This window comes from Eschrichtius robustus, chromosome 2 (genome assembly GCF_028021215.1).
Source record: "Eschrichtius robustus isolate mEscRob2 chromosome 2, mEscRob2.pri, whole genome shotgun sequence".
In the NCBI taxonomy this organism is placed as follows: Eukaryota; Metazoa; Chordata; class Mammalia; order Artiodactyla; family Eschrichtiidae; genus Eschrichtius; species Eschrichtius robustus.
Window position 1 is genome coordinate 72,258,628 of NC_090825.1, and position 27,935 is coordinate 72,286,562.

The 27,935-nt window shown below is 35.2% G+C and overlaps 2 protein-coding genes across 3 annotated transcripts in view; one reads left to right on the forward strand and one right to left on the reverse strand.

Moving 5' to 3' along the window:
- The window catches only part of POLR3G (RNA polymerase III subunit G), a 39,042-nt gene extending 27,568 nt beyond the window's left edge, over positions 1-11,474 (forward strand). Inside the window, exons 6-8 of one of the 2 annotated variants that reach the window (XM_068533792.1) lie at positions 3,247-3,329; positions 7,236-7,382; positions 11,034-11,474. In XM_068533792.1, the coding sequence (XP_068389893.1) occupies positions 3,247-3,329; positions 7,236-7,382; positions 11,034-11,120 (317 nt within the window). In that variant the 3' untranslated portion in view covers positions 11,121-11,474. The remainder of the gene's footprint in view (positions 1-3,246; positions 3,330-7,235; positions 7,383-11,033) is intronic. The other variant, XM_068533799.1, reaches the window with a different exon arrangement.
- A 3,999-nt stretch (positions 11,475-15,473) lies between these two features.
- On the reverse strand, positions 15,474-27,626 carry LYSMD3 (LysM domain containing 3). Its single transcript, XM_068535630.1, has 3 exons — positions 27,325-27,626; positions 22,798-23,063; positions 15,474-18,318 (listed from the first exon to the last, which is right to left on the reverse strand). The coding sequence occupies exons 2-3, from the start codon at positions 23,050-23,052 to the stop codon at positions 17,653-17,655; spliced, it is 921 nt and encodes a 306-aa protein (XP_068391731.1). The 5' UTR covers positions 23,053-23,063; positions 27,325-27,626; the 3' UTR covers positions 15,474-17,652.
- Positions 27,627-27,935: the final 309 nt, after the last annotated feature.

The window sequence follows — 27,935 nt, forward strand, 5'->3', positions numbered from 1 at the left end:
GTTAGATTTTTACCTAAGTATTTCATTTTGATGGGTACTAATGTAAATAGTACTATGTTTTTAATTTCAAATTCCACTTGTCAATTGTTTATACATAAAAAATCTATTGAATTTTGTGTATTAACCTGTATCTTATAACCCTGCTATAATTGCTTATTAGTTCCAGGAGTTTTTTAGCCAGTTCATTCAGATTTTCTACATGTCGTCTGTGAACAAAGGGAGTTTTATGTTTTCCTTCCCAATCTACATAACCTTTTGTATCCTTTTCTTATCTTATTGTATTAGCTAGGACTTCCAGTGAAATGTTGAAAAGCAGTGATGAGAGGGAACTTTCTTGCCTTGTTCCTGATCTTAGTGGCAGAGTGTCAGATTTTTATTATTAATGATATCAAGTTTTTCACCACTAAGTATGATGTAACTATAGGGTGTTTTTGTAGATATTCTGTATCAAGTTGAAGAATTTCCCCTCTGTTCCTAACTTACTAAGAGTTTTTATCATGAATGGCTGTTTGATTTTGTCATATGCTTTTTCTGCATCTATTGATATGATCATGTGATTTTTCTTCTTTAGCTTGTTAATGTGATGGATTACATTAATTGATTTTGGACCAGCCTCATATCCCTGGGAGAAATCCCCCTTGAATGTGGTGTATAATTCCTTCTATACATTGTTGGATTGGATTTAAGAATATTTTGTTGAGGAGTTTTGTATCTTTATTCATGAGAGATAGTGATCTTTAGTTTTCTTTCTCATAATATGTGTCTGATTTTGGTATTAGGGTAATTCTGACCTCATAGAATGAGTTAGGAAGTACTCCCTCGACTTCTGTCTTTTGAAAGAGATCCCCCTCCCCTTTTTAACAGCTTTATTGAGGTATAGTTCACATATAATAAAATGCACATATTCGAAACATACAATTTGGTGAATTTTGACATATATATTTTAAATGGAAGTATTTTTATTTTGTTTTATTTCAAAGCTACAACATATAAGAATATTTAGCTTGATTGAGAACAGAATTATTATATATTGAGATCTGATAGTTTACCTGCTGTCCTTTATACCCTTGGCTTTTCTTAGACAAATATATTATTTTCACAATAAAATAACATTTGCTTGAATGATACTGGTCATGTCCTAGTGGATCACAAATTTTTAGCAGACTTTAAAGAGCTGAAAAGAATATATCTGATTTGGAGGAATTAATGTTCAAATACATCCCACCAACTGCTCATCCCTAGAATCACATATACACATTGCTGATTTGTAAAAGCTTCCAGTGCATCAGGATTTTCATTTGTTGAAAAAGAAAACAACAAAACTTTCTTTTTCCATTCTTCTTAATATTTTTATTGCATATTATATAATTTTTGTGTTATGTTCCTGGTAAGCTTATACTCTCTCTTTTGTTAAAATGGCCTCCCCTGATTTACATGAAAGTAGACAATACCAAGAGAGCCAAAGACTGAAAAAGTTTGTTTCTTGAAGAACCAGCTATTGGCAGGTGTTGAAAGAAACAAAAAAATTGAAATATATGCATGTATTTGGCCAAAGATGAAAAAAAATTCATGTAAATGTTTTGGGGTTGAAACAGTCTTTTAACAAATTTTCATAATTTGACACTCCTTTCTCAATTATAAATAATACATAGCCAAAATTGCTGAGTGGACTTGAATATGCAACTAACTTTCTTGGCTAAGAGATTAATAATTTTTATAAGTTTATTTACCTGACCATGTTCTATAATATCCATTTAACAGATTTATGTGTATGAAATTTAAATAATTTCATAAAAGCTCCTTAGAGAAAAAGACTTCTTGATGTAAGTTACATTCTTAGCTAGTGTTTTCTGGCATCAGTATTATGATATATATTGAGAGCTTGTTCATATATGATATTTTATGTGCTACAATTCAGATTAAACAGTCTTTGCTCTCAAGGGGAACAGAGATAGTTACCCATCATTAAATCTATTTTTTTTTTATAACTTTTGTTTGAGCAAAACCTCACAAATACGTATGTTTGGGAGTTCTGAACTCAGTGACTCACCGAAGGGCAATTTGGTATCACATAATAAATTGTAAATTCCATCAGTTATGGGTCATGCACCACAATCTAAAAATTTCTTCTTCTATAGGTTAAATGTTAATCTTTAACAAAATTAATCTTTCTGAGCCATATTTTCCTCTGTTACCAAGTAATTTCTCGGTATTTAGTTTGATTTTGGAAAAGAATGGTAATACTTTTTGATCACCATGGGACAATTTTGTAATATATCATAATGTTTTGGTAACTGACTAGCAGGATATATATGTGAAACAATTCTTTATACCCTGCAGTTTCACATTAGCCTCAAAATGCAATATTTTTGATATAGCTTAAAAAATTTTATATCCCAAAGCTATTAAAACATTTTATTTATATTGCTTTGAGTTTTCAGATTCGTATGATGGGTGTGTTGCATTTAACTATTTTAATCTTCATTACAAAGATAATGCTATGCTGCCCTGAATATAACCTCTGTCTCATCTCTTTAACCACTGGCAAATACATATTTATTCTACACTTGTATGTTTTTTAATTGAAGTATAGTTGACTTACATATTATATATTATATACATTATTATATTATATACATTATTATATTAATTTCAGGTGTACAACATAGTGATGTGATAACTTTTATACATCATGAAATGATCACCACTATGAGTCTAGTTACCACCGATCACCATATAAAGTTATTACAATATTATTGACCTATTCCCTGCACTGTGCATTACATCCTCGTGATTATATATTTTATAACTGGAAGTTTGTTTTTTATTTTCCCAAACCTGGTAAGATTGCCCTATTTAAAATTCCTGATCAGTGAACAGGAAGCCAGTGCAGATGATACATTTGTGAGAGCCTTTCACTGGCCCTCTAGTGCTTCTACCTGAGGGAACATTGTCGCAGTTTTGGCCCTGGGGACATTAAATGCCAGTTCAAATTTTCAGTAAAGATATCTGGTTGCAGTCTTAGAAAATATCCTATTAAGTGATTATCGTTTACCTCCTCACCATGGAAAATTGGTGATGTGTGCTGATTTATTTTGTTCATTCTTTAGGAAAATTAATTCAGCCTGCAAATTTTGTGTGCCTGCTATGGCATTACCAGCATGCTAGATGGCATATTAAAAGGCAAAGACATTTAATATACAATTGCTGTTATAGAAAAATGTGTTAACAGTGGTTTTACTTCAGCAGGCCCCAAATCCAAAAAGGCAAAAGATACAGGCAAAGGCACTTCACTCACTAATACTGCAGATGTATTGAAAAAAATTGAGGTAAGGTTTTCTTCTTATTATAAGAACAAACTGAAAAAATGTCATACCTCTTTTTGTCTTCTTCCACCTTTCCACCTTCTCTCTCTTTTAAATAACGTGTACACTTGGCAGAGCCAAGCCCAGCATACAGGGTAACTAGCAAGGTTTGAACATCGTTGGCTAGGAGATATGGGGGCTCCATTCTGTCCTCTCTACAACTCACCTGTCAGCTTGCCTCACCTTTTGTCACCTGACTCCTTTCTCACTCTATTCGTCTTTTCCCCTTGCATTTGAATTATGCATGGGAAAGAAACATGAATGTATATCTTTATAAACCTCTCATTTTTTTCTCTTATTGGTATATGTGTATTTTTAATGCTTTTCTTCTGCTTTATGTTTAAGTGTAGAAGATTCTATTGAGGGAAAATCCTATCTTATGGCACTTATTTTTATATCTTTATTTTTTAATATTTCAAAAAAAAGATGTAAAATTAAAAAGATTAATAAACTAAAAATATGCCCTTCCATCTCTGTCCCTAGCCATCCATTCAGTTCCTCTATTTTAGATGGCCAGTGTTACCAGTTTCTTATATATCCTTCCAGAAACATTTTATGCATAGAAAATACAGATTTTTTTTCTTTTTAATGACAAAAAAATAGCATATTGCACTGTTTTGCCTCTTCACCTTATCACTTAAAATATCTTGGCAATGTTTCCATTCCATGTCAGTCTGTGAAAGAGTTCCCTCATTCTTTTCTTTTTCTTCTTCTTCTTTTGGCTACACTATAAGAATGAACCGTAATTTATTTAATCAGTAATCTATCGATGGACATTATGTTTCATCTAGTGTTTCACAATTATAAACAATGCTGCATTGAATCCATGTTAAGTATGTGATTTCACATGTTTAGGATAGATTTCTAGAAGTAGACTTGTTAGGTCAGCTGTTATGTGTACTGTATAATATGGAAAATATGGATAAATATTGGCAGATCATTCTCCAATGAGATTATACCAGTTTATTCCCTTTATTCCCACTATCAATGCATGAATTACCTTGCACTGATGGTGATGGTGATGGTAATGATAACGATGATGATGATAATGATAGCAGCTAGTGCTTTTTGAGAACTTTTTATATAGCAGGCTCTTTGATGAGCTATTTACATCCATTATGTGCTTAAGGCTTCATAACAACAAAGAGAGATGGGTATTAAAATTCCTTACTTACCAATGAGGACGTCAAGGCTTTAAAACTTTTACTTGCCTGGCCAAGTTGGCATAGCTACCTGGTAACAGAAACTCATCTTTTTAAATTTTACTTTTGACCAGTCCTTGAGCTGAAGATAACATGTCTGAAAATCAAGCCAGGAAGATTGTTGAAGGAATAGCAATAACTGTCAGGTTTTACTGTGGTGGAATGATGGATGGGGTTGCAGAACTAGCCATCTTGTATTGATTGAACACAGATTCTGACTGTTCTTAAAACTTCCTGGAAAGAAGTTGCTAAGATGACATGTGCTATAAGGAAGATAGATCTGGACCTCTGGATGTGGTTTCTCATCAGAACAAGTTGTATTTCCTTATTCCCTATATTTAAACACCTTTTTTCATTACACACATTGTTAAAACTGGAGTTTTACATCTAGAAATCCCAATGAGTTAGCAGCTTTATTTAATAGAGCAAAGTTAGCTTCCAGATGACTCCATTATTGTTCATTTCTTCAGCAAAAGTAGTTGCAAGTTTTCTTTAATAAAACTTCTGTGATGGAGAGGGAATGACATCCAGTCAAATCTCATGGTTATTGTGTGAATAATCAGACAGCAGTAAACTAATATTTGAGCTTATTTCTGTATGACATACAGGTGGCTCTGTGAGTGGTCTATAGTATTTAAGCTAGAAGAACTGTTAACTGTTCATAATTCAACTGTTTTCAAAGTGTTTTCACATTGTTCTTAAAATAAATCCATAAAGTAGTAGGGGTAAATAGTTATATCTCACGGAAGAGAAAATGGAGACTACTAAGTAGATGAATTAAAACTAATACCTTAACACAAAAGGAATAAAGTGATGAGACAGTGTGTATGAGATCTTTTTTCTAAATTTCATAAATCTGATATTTGTTAACTGATTCAGGTATTTTATTGGTTTGATTTAGGTCTATGTAGTAGAAATAAAGTTGAAGTTATTTATTTAAAGATAATTGAGGTGGCAGTAGTGGAAATCAAGACCTCCTAGTCCCTACGTAGCACTGAATGAATTATATATTTAAAAATATTTTTACATAAATGGTTTAAATAATTCTATTGCTAATTATTAAATAATAGCTAATAGCGTGCTTTTTCAGATATAGCGTATACCTTGCACAGAGTTAAATAAGCATAGCACTACAGTTCCCTTTTAATTATACAGTCTTGTGGGTTTGTAGGCCTTTTTACTAGGGTTTGATTAAAATAGAAAAGAAAAAAATTTCATATCTTAATTAACATTAACATGTCATCATTATATGTATGTGTTTTTATAAACACTTAAAAAATCTGTAAATACTATTTTGTTTACATGCAGTTTTCCAAAGGGATTGCCAATTGGTAAAAATTGCACACATTATATTGTAGTAATAACTCATATAAGGTAACATGGGTCAGTATGAAGATAAATCATCTTATGTCTATTACCTTGGTCTTATTTGTTCTACCTAAGTGGGGTAAGGTGACAGGAAGGGTAGAGTTTGAATTTTGATTAAAAATTGAGATTATCTGATGTAGTCTTTCATTGCCTTTGGTTTTCTTAAATTCAAATTTGAATGTAGTTAAAGGGATTAAAAAAAATATTTAAGAACCAAATGGAATAGTTAAGTTGTAGTCACACCAAATACAAAATATGTTTTCTCTCTGTATGTAATCTACAGAGCAAATATCTTATAATAGGGTAGAGTATTTACAGATTTATGAATTAGTGTTCTGATTACTGATTAAGAATAATAGTGTTTTAAAGTGATCTTATGCATTAATTATGAGTATTAATATATGAAATTATTGCTGTCCCCCACCTCCTAGAAAACTGGTGAAATTCTGTCACTTGTGCAAATTAAGCATAGAACAATTTAGCAAATGGATAGTAACAGTAATAAAAACAGGTCACTTTTTATCAAATGGAAAAAATTATTGGTAGTCATAATGGAAATATAAAGATGTAATCTTAAAGTTAAATCTCTGTCTTATGAGAAGGTGACAGTGGTTTTAACAACGTGGATAAGTGGAGCCATCAGGTAATCAAAGTTTCTCTAACTCTGCATCTCTTCTTTGCCTCCATTCTTAGAGTTGCTAATAATTGCTAAGATTGACTGAAATTTGAGTTTTAATCTCTCTTTTCTTAAAGTACCTGCCAGATACATTAAGAAACAAAAATCCTTGGAAATGGGAAGTAAATAATGAGGGAGAACAGAGATAAGAACATGGATAATCTGCAAATAGGATGACTTGATATTATTTTAAAGAGTTTCACTTAGAAACTAAAACATAGACATTTTGAAATGTCACCATTACCTTCTCTTTTCTCCTTTCATGCTTGAAGGAAAACAAAATAACATTCTGAAAGTGCTTCTCCATAAACAGAATCAACTCAATATTTTAGAAGGAGGTAGGATAGGAATCATAAAAATAAAGCATCGGGCAGCAGAGCTGATATCACAGCATGACTCAAGACCCAGTTATGAAGTAGCAAACTCAGAGAAAATACCAGTGTAATGACAGACCATTTAGTCCCATCTTTCTTGAGTTAACTCACGGTGTCCTAGGTGGTGGCCTAGAGGCGTCGGTAAGGGAGGGTTAGAATTAGGGTGATAGGTAGCTGCTCTCTTGAGGTTGAGCAGGCAAGTCAGAGTCTAGTGGTTTCCATTTAAATTAATGAAGCTCATTTATACCAGGAATTGGAAAAGAGAGGTGATGGTGAAAAATCAGATGAGGAAAATGAAGAGAAAGAAGGAAGCAAAGAGAAAAGTAAAGAAGGTGATGATGATGAGGATGACAATGCTGCAGAACAAGAGGAATATGATGAAGAAGAGCAAGAAGAGGTAACGGTCTGTTCTGGGAGAGTAACAAAGTTAACTAAGCTTAAGGATGATCTAATATGGTATATAATTAAAGTAAACCAACAAACAAAAACCAAGTTGATGGGAACCAGGGGTATTATTATCACTGGCATCAAGTTCTTGGTACCAGGAGAATTATTATAGCGTTGAAATTATAGTGATACCAAATGGAATGTAGGAGGTAAAAGTAACTTGATAGGCAACTTTGAAAGTGGAAGTCCACAAGTTAAGGAAATTGATCAGATTAGTTTGAGATCAATATACATACAATTTTAAGTCAGCAAAAAGGTAGTTAAGGGTTTAGTCACATAGGTTTGAGGGGGGACTCTGCAATACCATCAGGTTTTAAATCCCAAAGTGCATGTGGACATCAGAGAACATTCATAATCCAACCTCAAGTATCTCAGTCAGAACTCAGTGTTTTAGATTTGGGATTTCCAACTTTCAGAAACATGGTGCATTTCAAAATAAGCTGGAGTCAGTCAAGCAGGGTAAGTTTGTTGGTCACGGCCTCTTTGGGACTTTGTAAACGTCTCATGCATTAACCCTAGGCTGAGAGTTTCTTCTGCATTGCAAGTAACCATTGTCTTCACTCCATTTCAGCTTCTCACACCACACTCTGAATCTTTTTTTCACCTGAATTGCTCCACCTAAGAAATCTTTATTATATACTACAAGTACTTTACATTAAATTTTGGATTCTTATAAAATTTATATTGGTGTGCAGTGAGGGGGTACAGATGCATTTTTATCTGTTTCCAAATGGTTAGCCAGTTGCCTACCTCATGTACTAAATAATTTTCTTTCTGCATGGATTTGAAATTCTCTTTTATCAGCTATTAGATTCCTTCACCTACTTAGATGTATTTCTGGACTCTGTTCCATTGATCTATTTCTGAACTATCACTAAGATGTTCCAATTAATAGAAGCTTCTGATTATTTGTTAATATTTTTAGAGCCTGTTACCCTTCTTTTTCAGAATTTTCCTGAATATTCTTTGGCTTTTGAAATGCTCTGTTTATAAAGTCTACTTGAGTTGAGCTGTGTTGAAATTTAGATCTGTCCTAACAAGAACAGCAAACATTAGGATTCTAGTAATTTCAGAATTCTGTATTGGGTCTTAACAGAGTCCAAAACACCACCAGTGGGTTTATATAAGTATATTTCATTTAAAAAAAACCCAACTTTCTACTTTAATAAAGAAAGGATATATATTCTGAGTGTGAGGCTGGGTGAGTCTGGGTATAAGCAAGCTCAAAGCCTTTCCAGATTTAAAGTTACTCTTTGCTCTTTCTAGCAATTAACTAATTAATGAAAAATTACTGCTAATTAACTCACCTGATATATATTGAGGATTTAAAGAGCATTTTGTTTTGAAGAGTAAAGTGGAGCAAATTATCTATGTAACACCTACATATAAAATTGAGAAAATATAGACTTTTTTCTTTCTGCAGTCTTTTGAGTGCTACAATTAAATAAAAAAGCAGGGGCCCAAATGAAGCCAAGAACCATTTAAGCCATCAATTTCAACAAGTTCTCACTTTGTACCAACCTTTGTATCAAGATTACTAATCTCACAAAATTACCTAACACGAATCATTGAACATACGTGGAGGTGTTCATGTCTAAACACAAGTGGCATATGCTCAATTTGAAATACAGTATCTCTTCCTTACTCATTTCCACTTGTATGTACAAATTGGCTAGCTTATATTTTCACACAAGTGTCCTTGCCAAGATCTCACTTGCAAGGTGGCCTCACTTGAACTCTCAACCATGCCACTCCTCCCTGGTACATGGCCTCCGGATTCAGCCAGGTTTCCAGACTGTTGGATTTCTTGGCACCAGAGAAACCAGGCTAACTTTCTAGGGTCTTAGCTGGATACGGAACATTAAAGTGTTTAGGGAGGACAAAGTAATGAAATACATATCTGAATAATACAAGTTACCTTTCTTATATTATTTATATAAATCTATATATAAAATCCCACCATGCAGATACTAAAAAAGGTGATATCCAGGAGACTTTCTTTTGAGAATAGTCCCTATTTCTTACTCTATCATAATTTCTGCTGTAGATAGTAGAGATGTGGAGATTAATTTGGGGGGGGGGAGGGGGTGAAGTAGAAGAGAATCGCTTTATTGCTTTGCTAGGCCAAGGAGGCCACAGCGGGCTAATGCCCTCAAAACTGTGTATCCTGGAAATTAATTTTTTTATGGCAAATTTCAATCATTTACAAAAACTAGTGACTAGTAATATAAACACCTACAGACTCATCACCTAGCTTTAACAATGATCAATTCATAGCCAGCCTTTCGGCCACTCTTTCATCCACCCAGTCTGCTCCTTTTCCCCCCACTTCAAGCCCGCAGCTGCCTTGGATTACTTTAAAGCAAATCCCAGGCATTATATCATTTCATCCATAAATATTTCAGTATGTACTCAAAAATAAGGGCTCTTTAACAACATCACAATATCATTTATCATACCTAACACAATAAAATGTAACTCTTTAATATCATCAAATATTAAACCAGTGTTCAAATAGTTTTGATTGGAAAAAATTTTTTTGCTTATTCCAGTTGGAATCCAGCTGCAGTCCATACACTGCAGTTGGTTAATAACTCTCTTAAATTTCTTTTAATCTATATCCAAAATGGATTTTTGAATTTTTGATAGAAAGCAGAAATATCGTGAGTCATTTACACAGATAGTAGTCTTACTCAGCCATAAGAATTGGAATGTTCCCAGGGGCTTAATCTCGCTTAATTTAAAAGAAACTGAGGGGCTTCCCTGGTGGCACAGTGGTTGAGAATCCGCCTGCCAAGGCAGGGGACACGGGTTCGAGCCCTGGTCCGGGAAGATCCCACATGCTGCGGAGCAACTAAGCCCATGAGCCACAACTGCTGAGCCCGCGTGCCACATCTACTGAAGCCTACGCGCCTAGAGCCCGTGCTTCTCAACAAGAGAAGCCACTGCAATGAGAAGCCCGCGTGCAGCAACGAAGACCCAACACAGCCAAAAATAAATAAATAAAATAAATAAAAATTTAAAAAAATAAACTGAGGGGCCCTAGTTGTAAAATAATATGGCATCTTCTGCATTTGATTTAGTATCTTGAGGTCTTTTCGTTTGTTTGTTTTTTGGTAGGAAGCAAAAATCTCTCTGCTTATGCTCAGCTATGCATTGTAACTGGAAACCTCAGTTCTGGTGTATTCGAATGAATGTTAGTATAAATTGGCTTCGTTTCTTGAGTGTTTGTACATTTGTTTGGAGTAAGTGTTTAGTGCTTTAACTAACTAAACCATGTATCATCCCACTAAGGTATAATGAATGAGATGTATAATCCTATTAAGGTGTAATGGGCATCCGTTTATGTTCTCTTAGCTAGTTGGTGCCTGAGAATAGGAGGAGATGGTGGTCTTGAGGAAGAAAGCACAGTTAGATATGTGAAAGTTAATGTGTGTTTTAAGCATTGAAATAACAGAGACTTCTTTTAAGCCTGGCATGTTTTCTAATTACCTAACTTGGATATTTATAAACTTATATTAAAGGGACAGCCTACATTATGTTCTTTAATGTTACTACTCATACTTTTAATGTTTACTGAGGAATATATCATTTCACTTAGGAAAATGACTACATTAATTCCTACTTTGAAGATGGAGATGATTTTGGTGCAGACAGTGATGACAACATGGATGAAGCAACCTATTAGCTATGAAATTTCTCAAAAAATATTTTTATGATACAGCTTCTGAACATTTGAACAGACTTGTTTTCTATTTTATTTCCGATAAGGAATGAGTATTTTATTTTTGTTCCTGTTTTGTTGGAAAGATACTTGTTACCAAAATATTCAGAACCACTTTGAGTTTACATACTAGTTACCTTACCAATTAGTCTCTGACATTCCTTCTCAACACCTCTGTCATCTCTCTAATGTATTCAAGTGGATTTTTTTTTTTGGTATTATTTGGATTAGAATGTACCTAAAGAGTTTTTGCATCTTTTAATCTATGTATTCATACTTAAACAAATTTTTCTTGTTTAACTGCTGATCTTTTCTAAAACTACTAGTCATCGTAACGGATTTCTATAATCTGAAAGTTGGTTTAATACTGCACATGGAGCACTTTAAATACAAAGAAACTTGAAAATAATTTTATTTTTTACTTTTACATGGTATGTTCTGTGCTACTATATTATGACTACATAAACCTACCTGAGCTCTTACAAGTGCGTATTTTATGAGATTAAAAATTTCGTGATTGGAAACACATGCACAAGGAAAAATCCCAATCTGAGCTAAATAAATTTCACAGCTTACATCTCAACCAATACAAAGGCCTGGGATGAATATTAAAAATACCTGAATTGGAGGCTAACTTCATACCATACAATATATGAATTAATCATCCCACGGTAACAAGTTTAATTTCTGAGTCATTGGCTTATGAAAAATTAGACTGAGATTTAATTTTGTACTTTATAAAAATGTAGACTAAGTTCTAGTCATATAAATCTCATTAAAGGATGCATGTATGTGTAATCTGTGAGGTGTAGTGGCCTCTGTTACGTTTCACAGGACTGAGCTCTCCAACTGATTTATATAACAATGCAGAATGAAACTCAGGTCACTTTGAAATTTAGATTAATCTTTTTTGATTCATTTAAAAACTAGCTCCCCTGCCTTTTTGTATTGGGGTGGGGGAGAGGATATCTATAAACTTCAGCCTCCAATGACTCACATATGCCAAAGATTTTCAAGGAAATTCATATTATATATTTTAAAAATGATTTATGAACATTACCCACCAAAAGAAATACATTTTTCCCTCTTGGGAAGATACCACCCATTACCCTCTAACCTGAGAATCAGAAGCCCTAGATTCTATTTCTACCTTTACTATTAAACTCAACCTTGAAATTGAGCTTAAGTTTTCTGTGCCTTAGTTTCTTCACTTGTAAACAATTTTCTATAAAAATTGTTTAAACTCTAACCAAAGTTTACTATATGTATTCATTCTCTCACCTTGTAGAAATGATCATTCTTAATTTAAATTTGGTTCTCACCCTTTAAAAAATTGTAGATGGTAAAGTGATTGAAAACAGCTTTGAGAAACAAACATGTTTTCCTCATAAAATATATTATAATCTGATTTTCCCATCTTATTATCTGGTGGGAAAAATTGGAGAAATTGTGTATTGTCTTGTGCCATTTTGTAACATGGCTTTCTCAGGAAAAAGACCACTTTCAATTGTAATATTTCCTCAGATAATTCAGTATGTGTGTGAGGGCCGTTATTCAGTATTGTGCTGATCCTATGTGATTTCTTATTTAAAGGAGCTTATCAATAACTTGAAAGATTCTAAATGGAAAACATGAATAAAACACTCTAAAGTATTAGCAATCTACCATACTTCTTAGAGTAGAATCCTCAGTTTTCAGTTGTAATGGGCAAGTAGTCATTTAGGATTGATAATTAACATAAGTTTCTTAATCTCTCACCTCCTTAGTACTACAGCCAAATACAATTTAATTTATAGAAAGCTTATCTTTATGGTTCTGTTTACTTGCTTTATTATACATCTGAAGATAACACTTAAATTGGGCAACTACACCAAAGACACAGGAATCTTTTCCTGGCTTTCAATGTGTTGCCACCATTTTAGTCCTGCAGATGGTAAAGCATCTCCTATGGGCAAGGATTTCCCGGGAAGGCCCCAGCCATCTCCGTTAAGTGCATTGTCTTCCTCCTTTGGAAGATCTTTTTATGTTTAAAGTAGACTAATTGTGAGAACAGGCAGAAAGTATTTGCAGGTTGCTTTACCAGCATGAATCTTGTTTTTCTGGCTTAAAATCTCAGAGAATGCTAAATTATTCTATAAGAAGGCAAGCTTTAATACAGAGATTAACCTCATACTTGTTGAAGTATCTTTAAAATTTCTATATAAGATGCAAAACTGTTTTGTTGCTCTAATGCTTATTTTTCTGTATTTGTTTACACAATTAAATTCTTACAGTAGTGTCCTTTTGTTTTATATTGTTTTCTTTGACCCTGCTGAAATATATTTGATAGAGAAAACTAATTTGTTAATACTTATTTTACCTAGTAAAATAACTGTATATTTATTGAGCAGGGATGCCAGTATCAAATATTCTTGAACAAACCACCATCAACAAGAAAACTCTAGGTGATTAAAGTTGTGATAACAAACTAAGAGATTTGGATATTGAGAGAATGCTAAGAAACTCAGATGACCTTGTTAACCTTTCCTTCCCCACTACCTTCAGATGTACAGTATCAATGGCTTTCCTTAATCTGGTTAAAGGCTCTTTAGTAAAAACTTCTTATAAAAACTGTAAATACAATTTTAAGATCAAGATACTTTTAAAAATGGAGAAAACAAGGATTACACCACAAATTCTCCATTAAATAAATAAAAACTCAAAATAACTGTCAATTCTTTTTGCTACTGGTATTTTAAAAAATTAATATTTTGAGATGGAAAGGTTGTTTCATGATAATAAAATTTACATATAAATAGAGCATATTGTTACACGACCAATCTGTAACTTGCCAAGGTGTGGACCAGGTCTCATGGGGCCTTCTTCCGTGAGATCAGAGATCCCCCCCAAATAACATTCATCTGAAATTTGTTTTCATTTCCTTTCACTTATGTACTATAAATAATCCAGTGTATTTTGTTTCAGTATAACAAGGGGGAATCTGAATTGGTAAATCTTTGGCAATTCAGTCTATCTTACATAGTATGTCTAATAGAGGAGGAGAAAAGGTTTGCTTTATTCAATTAAATTAACCAGATTCCACTTTCGATTGAATAATAAAATAGAAACTTTATTACATTTTGCAGATCTTTTAAAATATGAAAAATGAGGGGCAAGAAGTTTTAAAAACCAGTTTTACAGATGTACATGCTAACATAACATTCTACAATTCCATGCTGCATCTGTATAAAATACATTATACAAAAGATTTATATAATTTGCATACATAAAAAGAATTAAATAAAGCATTCAGATTTCTATGATCTAACAGTGCAATATGCACATACTTGGAAGAAAAATACTGATTTCTTGAGCAACTTTGTAATTCAAAATAAGAATGATTCCCGTCATAATGTACCATTTAAATACAGACTCCTAAAAACTACACCTTTACTCTGTAACACTTTGACTGGATCTTTGTTTCACGATATTTCTAAAACTCTAACTGTATCCTTCATATTCCCAAGTAGGTAATTTTAGTAGTAGATACCTTTAAAAAGAACTAATGACTAAATAGTGGTTCATTTAAAGAACTCTTCAGGCCACTGAACAAGTAAGTAGAGTCCAGAAAAAGATAGATAAGCTTTAAAAAACAAAAAGTCTTTGGAGAAATTAATTTAACATTACTGTCTTCTAATTCTTAACGTGGCCACCAGACTCTATAACTGATCTTAATATATCTTTTGGGGACATGAATCCTATAATTTTCTAGGAATACGATGGCAAAAAATATTTAATTTAAATGGCATCTATTAGTTTGAAACAATCTTAACCATTTGTACCCATTTAAGAAAGAATCTACCCTTTTTAAAAATAGCAGGTTTTTCTTCACTTGCAACTCCAACTTTTTAAGTGAACCAAATGCAATGATTCACAGTTCCGTTACTTTTACATCTGCATGTATGTATGTGTGTGTGTGTGTATATCTTCTAATGTAAAGCCTCAAAGTAAATTCAAATAAGGGTTTCAACACAAAAGCCACAATATCAAATAACTTTTCTTGTTTTATTAAGTTTTACAAAGTAATCTGCATTTGTTACAAATTTTGATGTATTAGTACTTTTTAAAAGCTAAAATTATTCTAAATCTATTAAATGCTTAGGAAACTTTTCTTTTACAAATGACACTTAAGGATTAGAATCTAGAATTCTATATATATAACACAGAATTCTATATATGTTATACATATATATAGAATTATATATAATTCAAATTATATTCAATTAAGTAAAAAAAATATATTGGGTTGGCCAAAAAGTTCCCTCTGGTTTTTCTGTAAAATGTTATGGAAAAACCCGAACAAACTTTTTGGCCAACCCAATGTAATTCAAATATATGGACAAAGGAAACTGCCTGTGTCATACGGATATGTTATACTGCCTTCAAGGAATAGGACACTCTGCAAGACAGAAAAGGTTTTTAATCAAGTACATAATATACCTCATTACTTTCTAAAAAGTTACTTATTTTATAAATCAGACTTCTCTATCACAATTTCAAAGTACCACTAGCAAAAAGGAATCCCTGACTCCGTAATTTCATCAATTTGATGTAAACAAAGTTCTTCAAAGGACATCTAGCCCATTCTACCCTAAAATAATATGTATTTTCTTTCTTGAAACTTGATTTTCAGCAGGCTTAATAAATACAATGTAAACTGACCAAGTTAACACTGAGCATAAATTAGAAAGATCATACTTTTCTCAAGATGCCCAAAGCACATTAAAACAATTTTTTAAATCTTAAACTAATAGAGTTAACTCAAAAAATCAATTTGCTACAAACTTCCATATTAACACTTTTTGGTAATTGTCTAAGGCCCTCTAATATATGCAAGGGCTTTAATGTTTGACATCTTTGTCCTGTCTTTCTATGATACACTGCTCCTAAAAGTACATTAAGCCTCATTAAGCATATATATTTATTCACCCCACTTTGTATCAAGACTGAAGTTTGAAATATAAAATGACTGGTCAAAAGCTGAAACATTAAAAGTTAGGAAATAATGCCCAGAAAATGAGGTGGTATAATATATCTTAAGGTACATACTTTATTATACACAAACAGGCAAGCCAGACTCCACCAAATGAATCATTTTGATAGCATTTTAAAAACACATACTTTTAAAAACTAAATGATGGAATCAGTATGCAAATGCTTATTTAGCCAGACTCTGATCCACAACAGATCTTAAAAGTGGCACTCTTTTGACCAATCCATATACACCTTTGGCCTCTCTTCCCCAATTTGATGCTCTAGTTCAGGGAAAAAAGACCCAAGTTGAACATTTTCTCTTTGAAAAACAGAGGTTAAGGGATCAATATACAAAGCAATTTGTCTGTTTTTGCTAATGCAAAAGGTCTCTTTACCCTTGCTTTTCTGCAACAGACCTCAGAGACAGACAACGAAAATGTTATGATCCCATTAACTTGTGCCTGACAGTGAAGGTGGAGACAAATTTATACAGCCTATGTTATGAATCCTATCGGACCATCTGAAATAATGCTTAATTTTAATTCTAAAAATTATACTAGTTTACATAAAGTATTATAAGGCATTAAATGTAATTAAGGCATGTTATTACATGTAACACAGCAACAACTTATCACAGTATGTAAGGAAATATTTGCTAATTAATACTAATCTGTACATGTATAACACTTTTCATCAAAGAACAACAAAAGTGCTTTCAAACATCAGAGGCAAATATAATCGCTTAAAAAACAGAAGCAGAGGCAGCATTCTTTAAGAGACAAAGATAACTTTTAGGTCCTGACATAATCCAGTGTTCTAGTGACCAAATGGCAACTTCCCAACAGTAACACATTAATTTGGGGGCTTAAAAATAATAATATATCTCAGCTTCTATTACAGACATTATACATTTCTTTCCCCTTTCTGTTCTACTTATGTTTTCATAGCGTATGTACTAAATGTGGGGTTTTATTTAAGTTTCGAAATGAAATTTTAAGTAAGTCCTATCAAATAATTTTAGAATCAAACTTTTCTGCAACTAAATATTTTGATGGTAATAAATTTTCTTCAGTTGCAGACATCTGATGCTATCATTATTCTGCTTAATGAATTTACTATTAATAACCTCAAACCAAAAACAATTGCTTAAAAAATAAAATTTGAACATAACCAGTCTTGAATAAGAAAAAATGCATTTTCCAGGAACTTCCGAGACACATATTTAAATTCATTTCTGCTTTAAGCATTGATAAAACAGATATACAGATTTACTGCTTTCAGTATCAACAACTAGCAACTGTAGGGATTTTATGCTCAATCCATTTGTAAATGGCTCCAAAAAACAAACAAAAAAAAAAGGTGAAAAACAAAGCATCTCCAGTCTCCCTAAATCCTGCCTTTGAAGTGGTTATTTAATATAACTGATTCACCCACCACATTCCAGATACACAGGTGATCACTAACACTGTAACTGAACTAACTGCTATGTTTTGTGTTGAGCAGCAGGTAACTGAGAATATTTACTATAAAGCTTATGGTCATCTTGTGGGCCAAAGGGTATTCCTTTAGTTGGAGCAATTTCATTTTCCATTTCTCTCTGCTGTGATGGGGGTGTGACTCCTGAATGCAAATGTGAAGAATCCACTGTTGAATGGTGACTAACATCCACTTTAGCTAAAATTTCATAATACAGCAAATAAAATACTGGCGTTATTATGCCTACTATCAACATTATCACTACAGCTGTCCACCACCCTATTCCCCAGTCTGCTCCATAATAAGGATCCTTACGTTGAATGTTTTTGTTATCAGGTTCAAAACGTACTTGTTGTGCTGTCAAGGCAGACACCACCTCATTAAGGTTCTCTCTTTTGGTGTCTGTACATTTTACTATTTGTTCTATGTCTCGGTCTACTTCTTTTAAAAAGCTACCAGCTGACTCACTGGAAGAAAGAGAATCATTAGCTGACAAAACTTCCTGTTGTTCTGAAAGGTACTGAACAGATGAAGGACGTGAAGTCTGTCTTCCTTTTGGAGGATAAAGTGTTTCAGTCAATGAACTAAACTTTTTTACTGGAATTTTGATAGACCTAAGGGCAAAAAAGTCTTGATCACTGATGAGATTGTTAACCCTCTTGATATCTGCTACCTGTAAAGAAAAAAAAAAAAAAAAAAAGCAGAATTCAACTAAATGCTAAGTCAAAATAGAAGTAGTAATATTCATTCATCCCAGTTACTTTTGGAGGGAAAAAAATTGAGCTTAATTATTAGAAGTAGTAAGTTATCACATCCAGAGAGGATTTTATATTATTTGTGGATAACACTTCTATACCATTCTTGATCTACCAGTCTTAAGAAATCACCAATTACATTCTATAATCACCCACATATTATCAATATTAACACTAATCCTAGCTATTTAAGTAGATTCTAGGATCTTTTGGTATTTCTCTTTCTATATCATGTGCAAATATCATACTTCTGCCGCTTGTAAACAATTTGTGAAGGAAGGATTACAGATACTTATGTTCTTTCTTCTAATGTGGCGATTAGAGTATAGGCAAATGTCAACTTACCCAACTAAAAGTACCATATTTTATCAAAACCAAGATGCAATCCACTCTAAGATGTGCCATTGTTTTATGTATCATTAAGGTAAAAAAAAACCCCACCAAATATTGAAGATGCCACCGTTCTAACTTCAAAGATGTTAAAATGTGTAAAAGTATACACCTTTGAATTGATAAAATATGATAATTTGTCTCCTTCACTTGTCTCCTGAAGCCATTTTTCCCCAAACCTCTTGGTGTAAATGCATTATTCAACTATCCCCCAGATCAGCCAGTTTTATAAGCTTTCCTTAGATATTTTATATAGTCCTCGACCTGTCTACATGTTCTCTCCACCTGCCATTGTGAGTAAGGGGAGCAGGAGAGTGTTTCTCAGGTTACCAATTACTATGCCAGGCTCTCCAACTGCCTTTAAGTTATTAATCCATCATTTCCATCAATGCTGTAAACCCAAGCACTGATCATTTATCACGTGATTGATATCAGAGAGGTAAAGTGAGTCTAGGATAAAACTTAGATTTCTGGCTTGGCCAACTCGATGGATAATGATGTCACTCACTGAGATTATGGAACACTGTAGAGGGATAAAAGAATGAACGCAGATTTCACACATGTTGACTTCGAGGTGCTTGAAATGTGCCAAGTGGAAGATGTCCAAAGGCAGTTATAAATGTATGCCTGAAATTCAGAAGAATGATCTCAGCTAGAGATATAGATTTGTGGATTACCAGCAAAAATGGTAATTGAAGTCACAAGAGTAGATAGATTCACTAGAAAAAGTCTAGGAGAAAAAGGTAACATAGGAAAGATCCCTGAGGAATGCCAACATTTGAGGGGTATGCTGAGTTAAGAGAAATCCACAAAGGAGATTAAGAAACAGTGCCCAGGAAAGCACTATATGATGGTGGTTAAAAGCACAGACTATCTGGGTTTGAAGCATGGTCCTGACACTTTCTAGCTGTATGATTTGGGGCAAGTTGTTTAACCTGTCTGCAAATCAGTTTCACATATGTAAAATGACAGTAATAATATTACCTACCACATAGGGTTACTGTGAAGATTAATGTATTAAAATGTCCAAAGAACATCTACAGTAGTGACACACAGTATGTTATGTAAATGTTAGCTGTTATTAAATTTTAATAGTAGGAAAGTCAGAAACCTGCAGAATCCAGGTTGTCAAACAGGGTTCTTAAGAGGTAGTAGTGACCTGGATTAACTGCATATTACTGATGAAGAATGAGAGTTCTTATTGGAAAAATCAATTCCTTTGAAGTGTATGTGTGGGAGGAAAAGGGAGAGAGGACTGAACAGTAACTTGGAGATGAGTGTAATGTTAAAGGGTGCTTTGTCATTTTACTACCTTGAGACTCTTTAAAGGCAAATGAAGATTCACTGACAAACCCCAAAGCCTGATTCTATTCTCTTTAAATGCTCTTTTGCCTCGTATTGTATATTCCGACTAATAACTACTCAATAATCTTTCTGAACCAGGTTTCCAAGGTTTAGCATCTACCTAGGTTATCTCTCTAAATATCCCTATAATATTTTCTCTGTTATGCTAACTTCCTTGGTTACATTTAGGATTCCAAATGTATCCTTGAACTTTTTGTTCCTCTTATCACTGTTTTATAACAGGCATATTTTTAATAATTCCTAAGGCTGAATATTTATAAGTGGAATATAGCACTAATTACCATATTTTTAAATGATAAATCCTTTTGTAAGGTTAATCTTTTGCTAGTTGAGCTCTGTCAAAAGGGAGCACTGCTTAACTCCCTATCTCTGCTATATCAATTTTCCCATTATTGTGGCCAATGCCATCTTTTCCCTAACGTTCAGCTAACTGCCTTTCATCACTCTTCATTTTAATTAAGGAAACCGCGGATACACCCTGTGATTTCCCCCCCCAATACATTTTCTATTGGCTTCTTCTCTTCTTTACTATAAATATTTTAGCCTAAGCCCTAATCATATTCATTGGATCATCTTCCAGTAACTTCTTTCTTGGATTCCCTCTAATTCACCAGCAGGTTCCCGCCCCCCCCCCCCATTCTGCAGCACTCTTGTTAAAATCTTACAATGATATTCTCTTACTATATATCAAACTTTCCCTCAGTTATCTTAAAGCACTTCATCCTAGTCTGTCACTCATTTCTGAAACAGCTATTAAACTTCCTCTGTTGTCCACCTTATTTCCTCCTTGAAATCTCCACATCACTGTCATGCCTGAAATACTTTCTCCTTTTCACTTCATTGGAAATATAACCTATTTTTAATCATTCAGATGTCACTTCAAATTTCTCTTTTTCTAAGAAAATTTTCTAGGCTCATTAAAAGAAAACTAATGTCTTTCTCTAATAAAGCTGCTGGACCACACTCTTCTCTTGGATCTTCACCTTGATATTTTCAGTCTTGCCCCTAATTTTAAAGTCTTGATTAATTTCCATTATCATCCTTCTAAAGCACATTCTATAATTTATTTCTCAGTGGTCTTATTTCTCTACAGAACACATATTAACAATTTTATTTGCATTAAAGAATGAAATCAGGTAATTTCTGATTTAACAATAAATAATGTTGCCATACATGAACAAGTTGCAAAAAAAAACCCAAACCCAGCTTTTCTTACCTCATCAAGAAATGCATTTCAATAAAATATTTATTAAACATTTAAATTAAAATTTATAATATTTGTTTTGATCAACTGTGAATAATTGCAATAATTATTCAGGAAAAATAATACATAGAACCTCATGGTCATCGGAGACTTTAAAATTAAATTTAAATATATATATATAAATTTATCAATATATGTGTGTGTTTCTATTGCAGAGAACTATGACAGGTAATCAATAAAAGGTTTTCAAGATAAAAATATTTCGTACTATGAAAGATTTTTGGGGGGATGAAAATATTAAGGAGAAAAAATTTTTAAATATATAAAAAATTTTAAAATATAAAATTTCATGCTACTAAAAAAAGAGCTCATATATATATATTTTAAATGAATGATTTTAGGTAGCAAATCCTGGTGGTATTTAGGATTCCATGCATATATTTAAAGAGTGTTCTAATAGTCTTGTTTTTAAAAATCAATATTGACAACATTCTGGAAATTAAATCCTTTATAACTACTTTAAGTCAGGATGTATTTAAGATGTTCACTTTAAAAGGTGCAAGGAGGTACACAGTATATACATTTCAAAATTCTTTTGGGAGCATGAGAATAAAAAGTTTGAAAACGAAAGATATCAACAGTTTCCATATCAATGTGTTTACATGAAAATAGATTCCATGCTATGGATACAAGATGGACATGACACAGACATTAAATGGATTTAAACAGAGTTTAATACCTAGTAAAATAAAAAATATACCTTTCATCTATAAATCCCACTTTTGAGAATCTATTTCACAGAAATAAGGTACCAGTTGTGATGATATTCACTGCACAATGCAAAACATGGAGAAAATCCTATCAATGAGTAAGAGAACAACTTAATAATTATGGTACATCCATACTATGCAGTATCATATAGCTACATAAAATAATGAGTTAGATCTATAAGGCTATGAGGGATATCCATGATATACTAAGAAATGAAAAAGTCAAAGGCAACTTGCAGAGTAATAGGTATAATATAAACCAATTTTTAAAACACAAAAATCGCTACACACATATATATCTCCCCCCCAAAAAAGGTATGGAAAGAACACACCAACGTGTGTTGTCTCAGGAAATTGGGGCAGGAAAAAACCTTTCCTTATATATTTCTACATTCCCTTACAACTTGAATAAGGAGAAAAATAAACACATTTGAGTGTTTTTCAATCTGAAAATAGAATCATGATTTAGAAATAAACAGAAATTCAAGTATTCACTTAAAAATTTAAAAAGTTAACATCCACCAACATGATACTGATTTCTGTGAAAAGACAAAAAAGTGGGTGGGGGGGGAATACAAGATAAAAGGGCACAGAATTTATTTCAATTTTGTGCTATGAACAAATAATTTATTTGGGGCTGCATTATGCAAAATCAAATTAAAACTTACCGTACAACAGTATTGAAGGGCTATTGCATTTAAAGTGTCTCCTTCCTGTATATCTTTTGTTAATACTATAATGTCATCAAGTCTATCTTTCGATGTACTTCTTCGGATTTTTTCTTTTCCTCTGGATCGAAGCTCATACACTTCAGCATCCTCCTCCAACATATCATTGTCTGTACAATTTCCAAATGCATGTACTTGACCACTTGAATGAACTCCTGGAAGAGGAAAACTACGATTCTGATGCCTCCCTGCCATAATGTCAAAATCTGGTAGGGAAAGAAGGCAGAGAAAACTTTGGAATGTAGCTGATCCATTTGACTGATTTACATGAATCTTATATTCAGGACACTTTATCTTTTGTTTTTTAAAGAATGGTTTTAGGTTCAAGTTTTATAGTTGTTGAAGTACAATGAACATATTTGGCAATGGAGACAATGGGATGGGAGGAAGAAGTAATCCATTCTTATAGACCATATATCACAAAACATGGTGATGATTACATTTTAACAAGGACGAATTGCTATATTTTTTTAAGTCAAAAAATTAAGTTTCCCCATTCTGAGTATGTGAAGAAAATTACAGAAATAATTTTGTATTATGTCTTAAAAACGTGTGATCATATATACAATTTACAGATCTGATAGAATCAAAGTATATGTTTTATATGTACACACACAACACTTTTATGAACCCCAAACTTTGAGTTGTTCTGCATTTTAAGTTCCATGGGATTGAACTGTCTTTTGAACTCCCTACCTACTTCCCTGGATCACGCTGATTTCAGTGTTTTTATTTAGTATAGTATGTGCCTTCTATACAGGTCATAATTTTGCTCTCAACCAGGGATTTTTCTTCCCTGGCAGCTTTTCACCAAACTTTAACTTACCAAAGTCCTCATGAAACTCAATTTATGGTCTATAAAGATTGCGAACAGATTATAAGTTCTACATTCATTTCTACTTCAGAAAAGACATCTTAAGACTGACTGAGATGAGAGCTGACCTAAGTGTACTCACTCTCAACTCACCTTCATCAAGTTAATCTATCCTCATTAAAAAAGAACAATAAGCGGGAGAAGTTCTCCGATGGGAAGGGCACTGGGTGCTACATGTTCCGAATGGATGGCTTTGTTGTGGGGATGCCACGATGCATGGCAATGCTGCCCGTGTCATCAACCACTCCTGTGAGCCCAACTGCTTCTCTCAAGTCACCCATGTGGAGGGCCAGAAGCCCATCATCATCTTCACCTACCCTGCACTGCACCCTGCATGGTGAGGAGCTCACCTATGACTACAAGTGCACCACTGACAATGCCAGCACCAAGCTGCCCTGCAACCGTGGCGCCAAGTGCTGCTGAAGCTGTGGCTACCTGCCACAGCCCCTGCTGCCAGCTTGCCCCTAGCCTGGGGACTCCCTCATCCCTCCCAGAGCATCTTACCCCACCCTCATGTTCAGGGTGGATGTGGGCATGCAGGTGGTAAGGGCCCTGCCTCCACCCCTCCAGCCCGCCCACCCAGCAATCACCCCCTTCCTGCCCTGGGGGCCCAGAACAGATACTGTACAAAGGTTTCTAAATCCCTTCTTATCTATATTAAGAGGGTAGGATCCCAGGTGGAAACCAGATCCCCGCCCCCATAAAGTCTGTCAATGTTAAAAACAAAAAACAAGAACATAAAAAACTATTACCACATTCACAGTTCTAGCTTCATATTAATTGTTCACATAAGAAAGGATAGTAGATTGTTCTCAATTATTGTGAAAGATGGAGAGTAGAGAGGTAGTAAGAGGAATCTGGGGAGATAAATACTTAAGGCTTAATGATGTGGCTCAGATATGAAGAGAAGAAATTAGTTAAGGATCACACCAAGACTTCTGATTTGCATCCCTGAGTAAATGGTGGTGCCATTCTCTAAGATCTGAAACACTGGAAAAAGAGCTTGGTGGGGGCGGGGGGCTTGGTGACTTTGACTGTAAATTCCTTTAAGACAACCAAAAAGAATGTCAAGTAGTCAAGTGGGCTATGTAGTCAAATTCAGAAAGGTCTGGGTGATATAATTTCATGACTCATCTGCACATAGGTGGAAACTGAAGCTGTGTAGATGAGATTAGAGAGAGAGAGAGAGAGAGACAGAGACAGAGAGAGAGAGGGAGAGAGGGAGAGAGAGCGCGCGCAGAATAAGAGGGTCCAAGACTGACCCTTGAAGAACTGCTACGTTTAATACCTAGACGAAGGAAAATCAGACTGCAAAGACGAAAAGAAGTGTTCAGAGGAGGAGGAAACCAAGAAAATGTTGTGCCATAGAAGCCAAGACTAAATGATGTATCAAAGGCAGTTGTGAATACTATGGACAAGTACCAGGTGAAAAAGAAAAAAATCAAAAAAGACCAACTCCAGAAGTCTGAATTTGTAATATACATGACAATAGATTACATACTCTCTATGTTGGGACATACTTTAAAATTTTGGGAACTATTTCATATCATTGAATAGAACCCTTGAAAACCAGTTTCTGACTCTGCTCTATGGCAACACTGTAATGCTTCAAAAACTCAAAGGTTTCTATTCAGATAACATAAATAATAGCTATATATTAAGTCGATAATTTCACCTGTTCCCCCAAGAGCTACATTTATTTATTACCATGAACTGGAATTCCTAACTCAACAGCCACCCAACTAAAGAAAGCTACCACATTTTACATCTTAAAAGCAGTTTTGGGCTTCCCTGGTGGCGCAGTGGTTGAGAATCTGCCTGCCAATGCAGGGGACACGGGTTCGAGCCCTGGTCTGGGAAGATCCCACATGCCGCGGAGCAGCTGGGCCCGTGAGCCACAGTTACTGAGCCTGCGCGTCTGGAGCCTGTGCTCCGCAACAAGAGAGGCCGCGATAGTGAGAGGCCCGCGCACCGCGATGAAGAGTGGCCCCCGCTTGCCGCAACTAGAGAAAGCCCTGGCACAGAAACGAAGACCCGACACAGCCATAAATAAATAAAATAAAAGTATTGTTATTAAAAAAAAAAAAAAAAGCAGTTTTAAGTCACACCTATTCCTTCAAGGAATTCTAACAAGTGACAACTCTAACAAGCTTAAAGATTAAACTTGTTTTAATACAATAATAAATTAAGCATGCTTTATTTTTATTCTGTTCTCAAAAAAGTTGAAAGAGTAGAGTATCTCACCTTCATCTAAAACAGATAATAATTTTATTTCCACTTATTTTACAGTCTTTCCTGTCTTTAATGTAGGGAATGTCTGTGAATCCTGTGGATTCCTAGGCAAAATTTTATACATATGTACATTTTTCTGGGGATAATATTTATTGTTTTCATAGTCTCAAAAAGTTTAAAAAGTTATGAACCACTTAATATACAGCAATTTACCCATGGCTATACTGACTCAGTTATGCTGCCCTTTAGACGTTTTTCCCCTGATAATTTGGTCTTAGAACCCCAAACTGGCTTAGTACAGCTGAAATTCACTGAGCAATGCCCCAAAGCCATTTTAGATACTTATATCAACGTCTCTCCATGATATATTGCTAAATAATATTTAAAGACTAGAACGTCATCTGTTTCACGATCTCTTCACTCCGCTTGGAATGAAACGCAGGCAGTAGAATACCACAAACTGTGTAGTCTGCTTGTGGACAATCAAGAATTGGTTGTGTCCCTAATTGACGCGAAAAGGTAGACTCTGGCCCAGGCATATAATTATCTGAGCCAACTATATACAGATTAGAAAGTACACAGTATTCAAGTCATCTGGTTCAATTCTCTTCACCTGTCATACTTCTCTTAAGGCAGGAAAAAAAGCACAAATACCCCCTTCAGAAAACTGAAACAAGCCTGCAAGAGTAATCCAATGGATACCGTGTTGAAGCACTCATCAGCTAGCTCACTTTCTGACTGAAAATGATTTCCCAAACGCCTTCGTGCTGCATAAATGCTGTTGGGTGTTTCGCTTTGACATTCCTTAAGCAGAGAGCAATAAAAGGGCCACAGGTCACAATCTAGTTCAGCACTGGGCCAGTATCACAGGGACTGTACCTGCCACGGCCAATTCAGTTTCTAAAAACTTAACTTCCCTCCTCCTCCTTTCCACACGTCTTGTTTTTTCTTTCCCTGTTACCCCCTGCGAGAATTAAATCTCAGATCTCTATCTTACACCATCACACTTGGACGATGTGGACGAGATGCTGTCAACGAATATTCAACAGAGACACGAAGTTGTGGGAGAAATGTAGTGTGTCTAGGTGGGAAATGCGCTGCTCCGGGATTGGGGCAAGTAGGAGTCCTTCCTCTGAGCCTCAGTTTCCCGGACAGTGTAACAAGGGGCTTTGGTGGAGCTGGTCTCGAAGGTCTCCCCTGCCTCGGAGTGTCTTCCACGCGGGCCGGGGTCCAAGCCCCAACCAGGCGCCTCGCCACATCTGCGGCCGCGGGGTCCGCGCCGCCTCCAGCGAGGGTGCAGCTAGGGCCCAACCCCGTCGGCCGGGACCCGGCCACCCCCGATCTCTCACCACCATCTTTACCTGTCCCGTTAGCAGGCGGGACTCAACGAGGAGACGGCTACCAGGTTCGCCGCCGCCGCCGCCGCCAGGGCTGCAGTCCCGGGCCAGTTCATGGCCGAGCCTCCGTTTTTGGCTGCCCCTGTCGACCGTCACCGCCGCCGCCAACGCCTCGGCCTTTAGTGCCGTGCGCCGCCGCCGCCACGTCCGCAAACCTGCCGTGCGTCATCGCGTCAAGTGGGCGGAGGTGGGAAGGGACCTGGAGGAGGCGGGGGCCGGGGCGCGAGGGCGAGCCCAGAACCTGGGGCTCCCCAACCACAGGCCTACGCGGGCGCGCAGGCGCAGAGATTCCGCCGCAGCCCAGGAGTAGGGTCCGGTTCCAGCCCCGCCCCTGACTCCTCCCCTTCGGCCCCGCCCCTTCATCTCCAGTACGTAATAGATCCAGGGCCAAGGCCCGGGGCGACCTTCCGGGTGCGCCTTTGTCCTTCGTTCGCACAGCGGGGGCAAAGGCTGGCTAGAAAACACTGAGGGGGGAGGTGCTGGGGATTTGTCGGCGGCTGTTGTGCATTTCCTCTTGCTCGGCATCTGGAGGTTTCTGTGTGATGGGGAAGGACTCCCCAAAGCATAGTATCGAC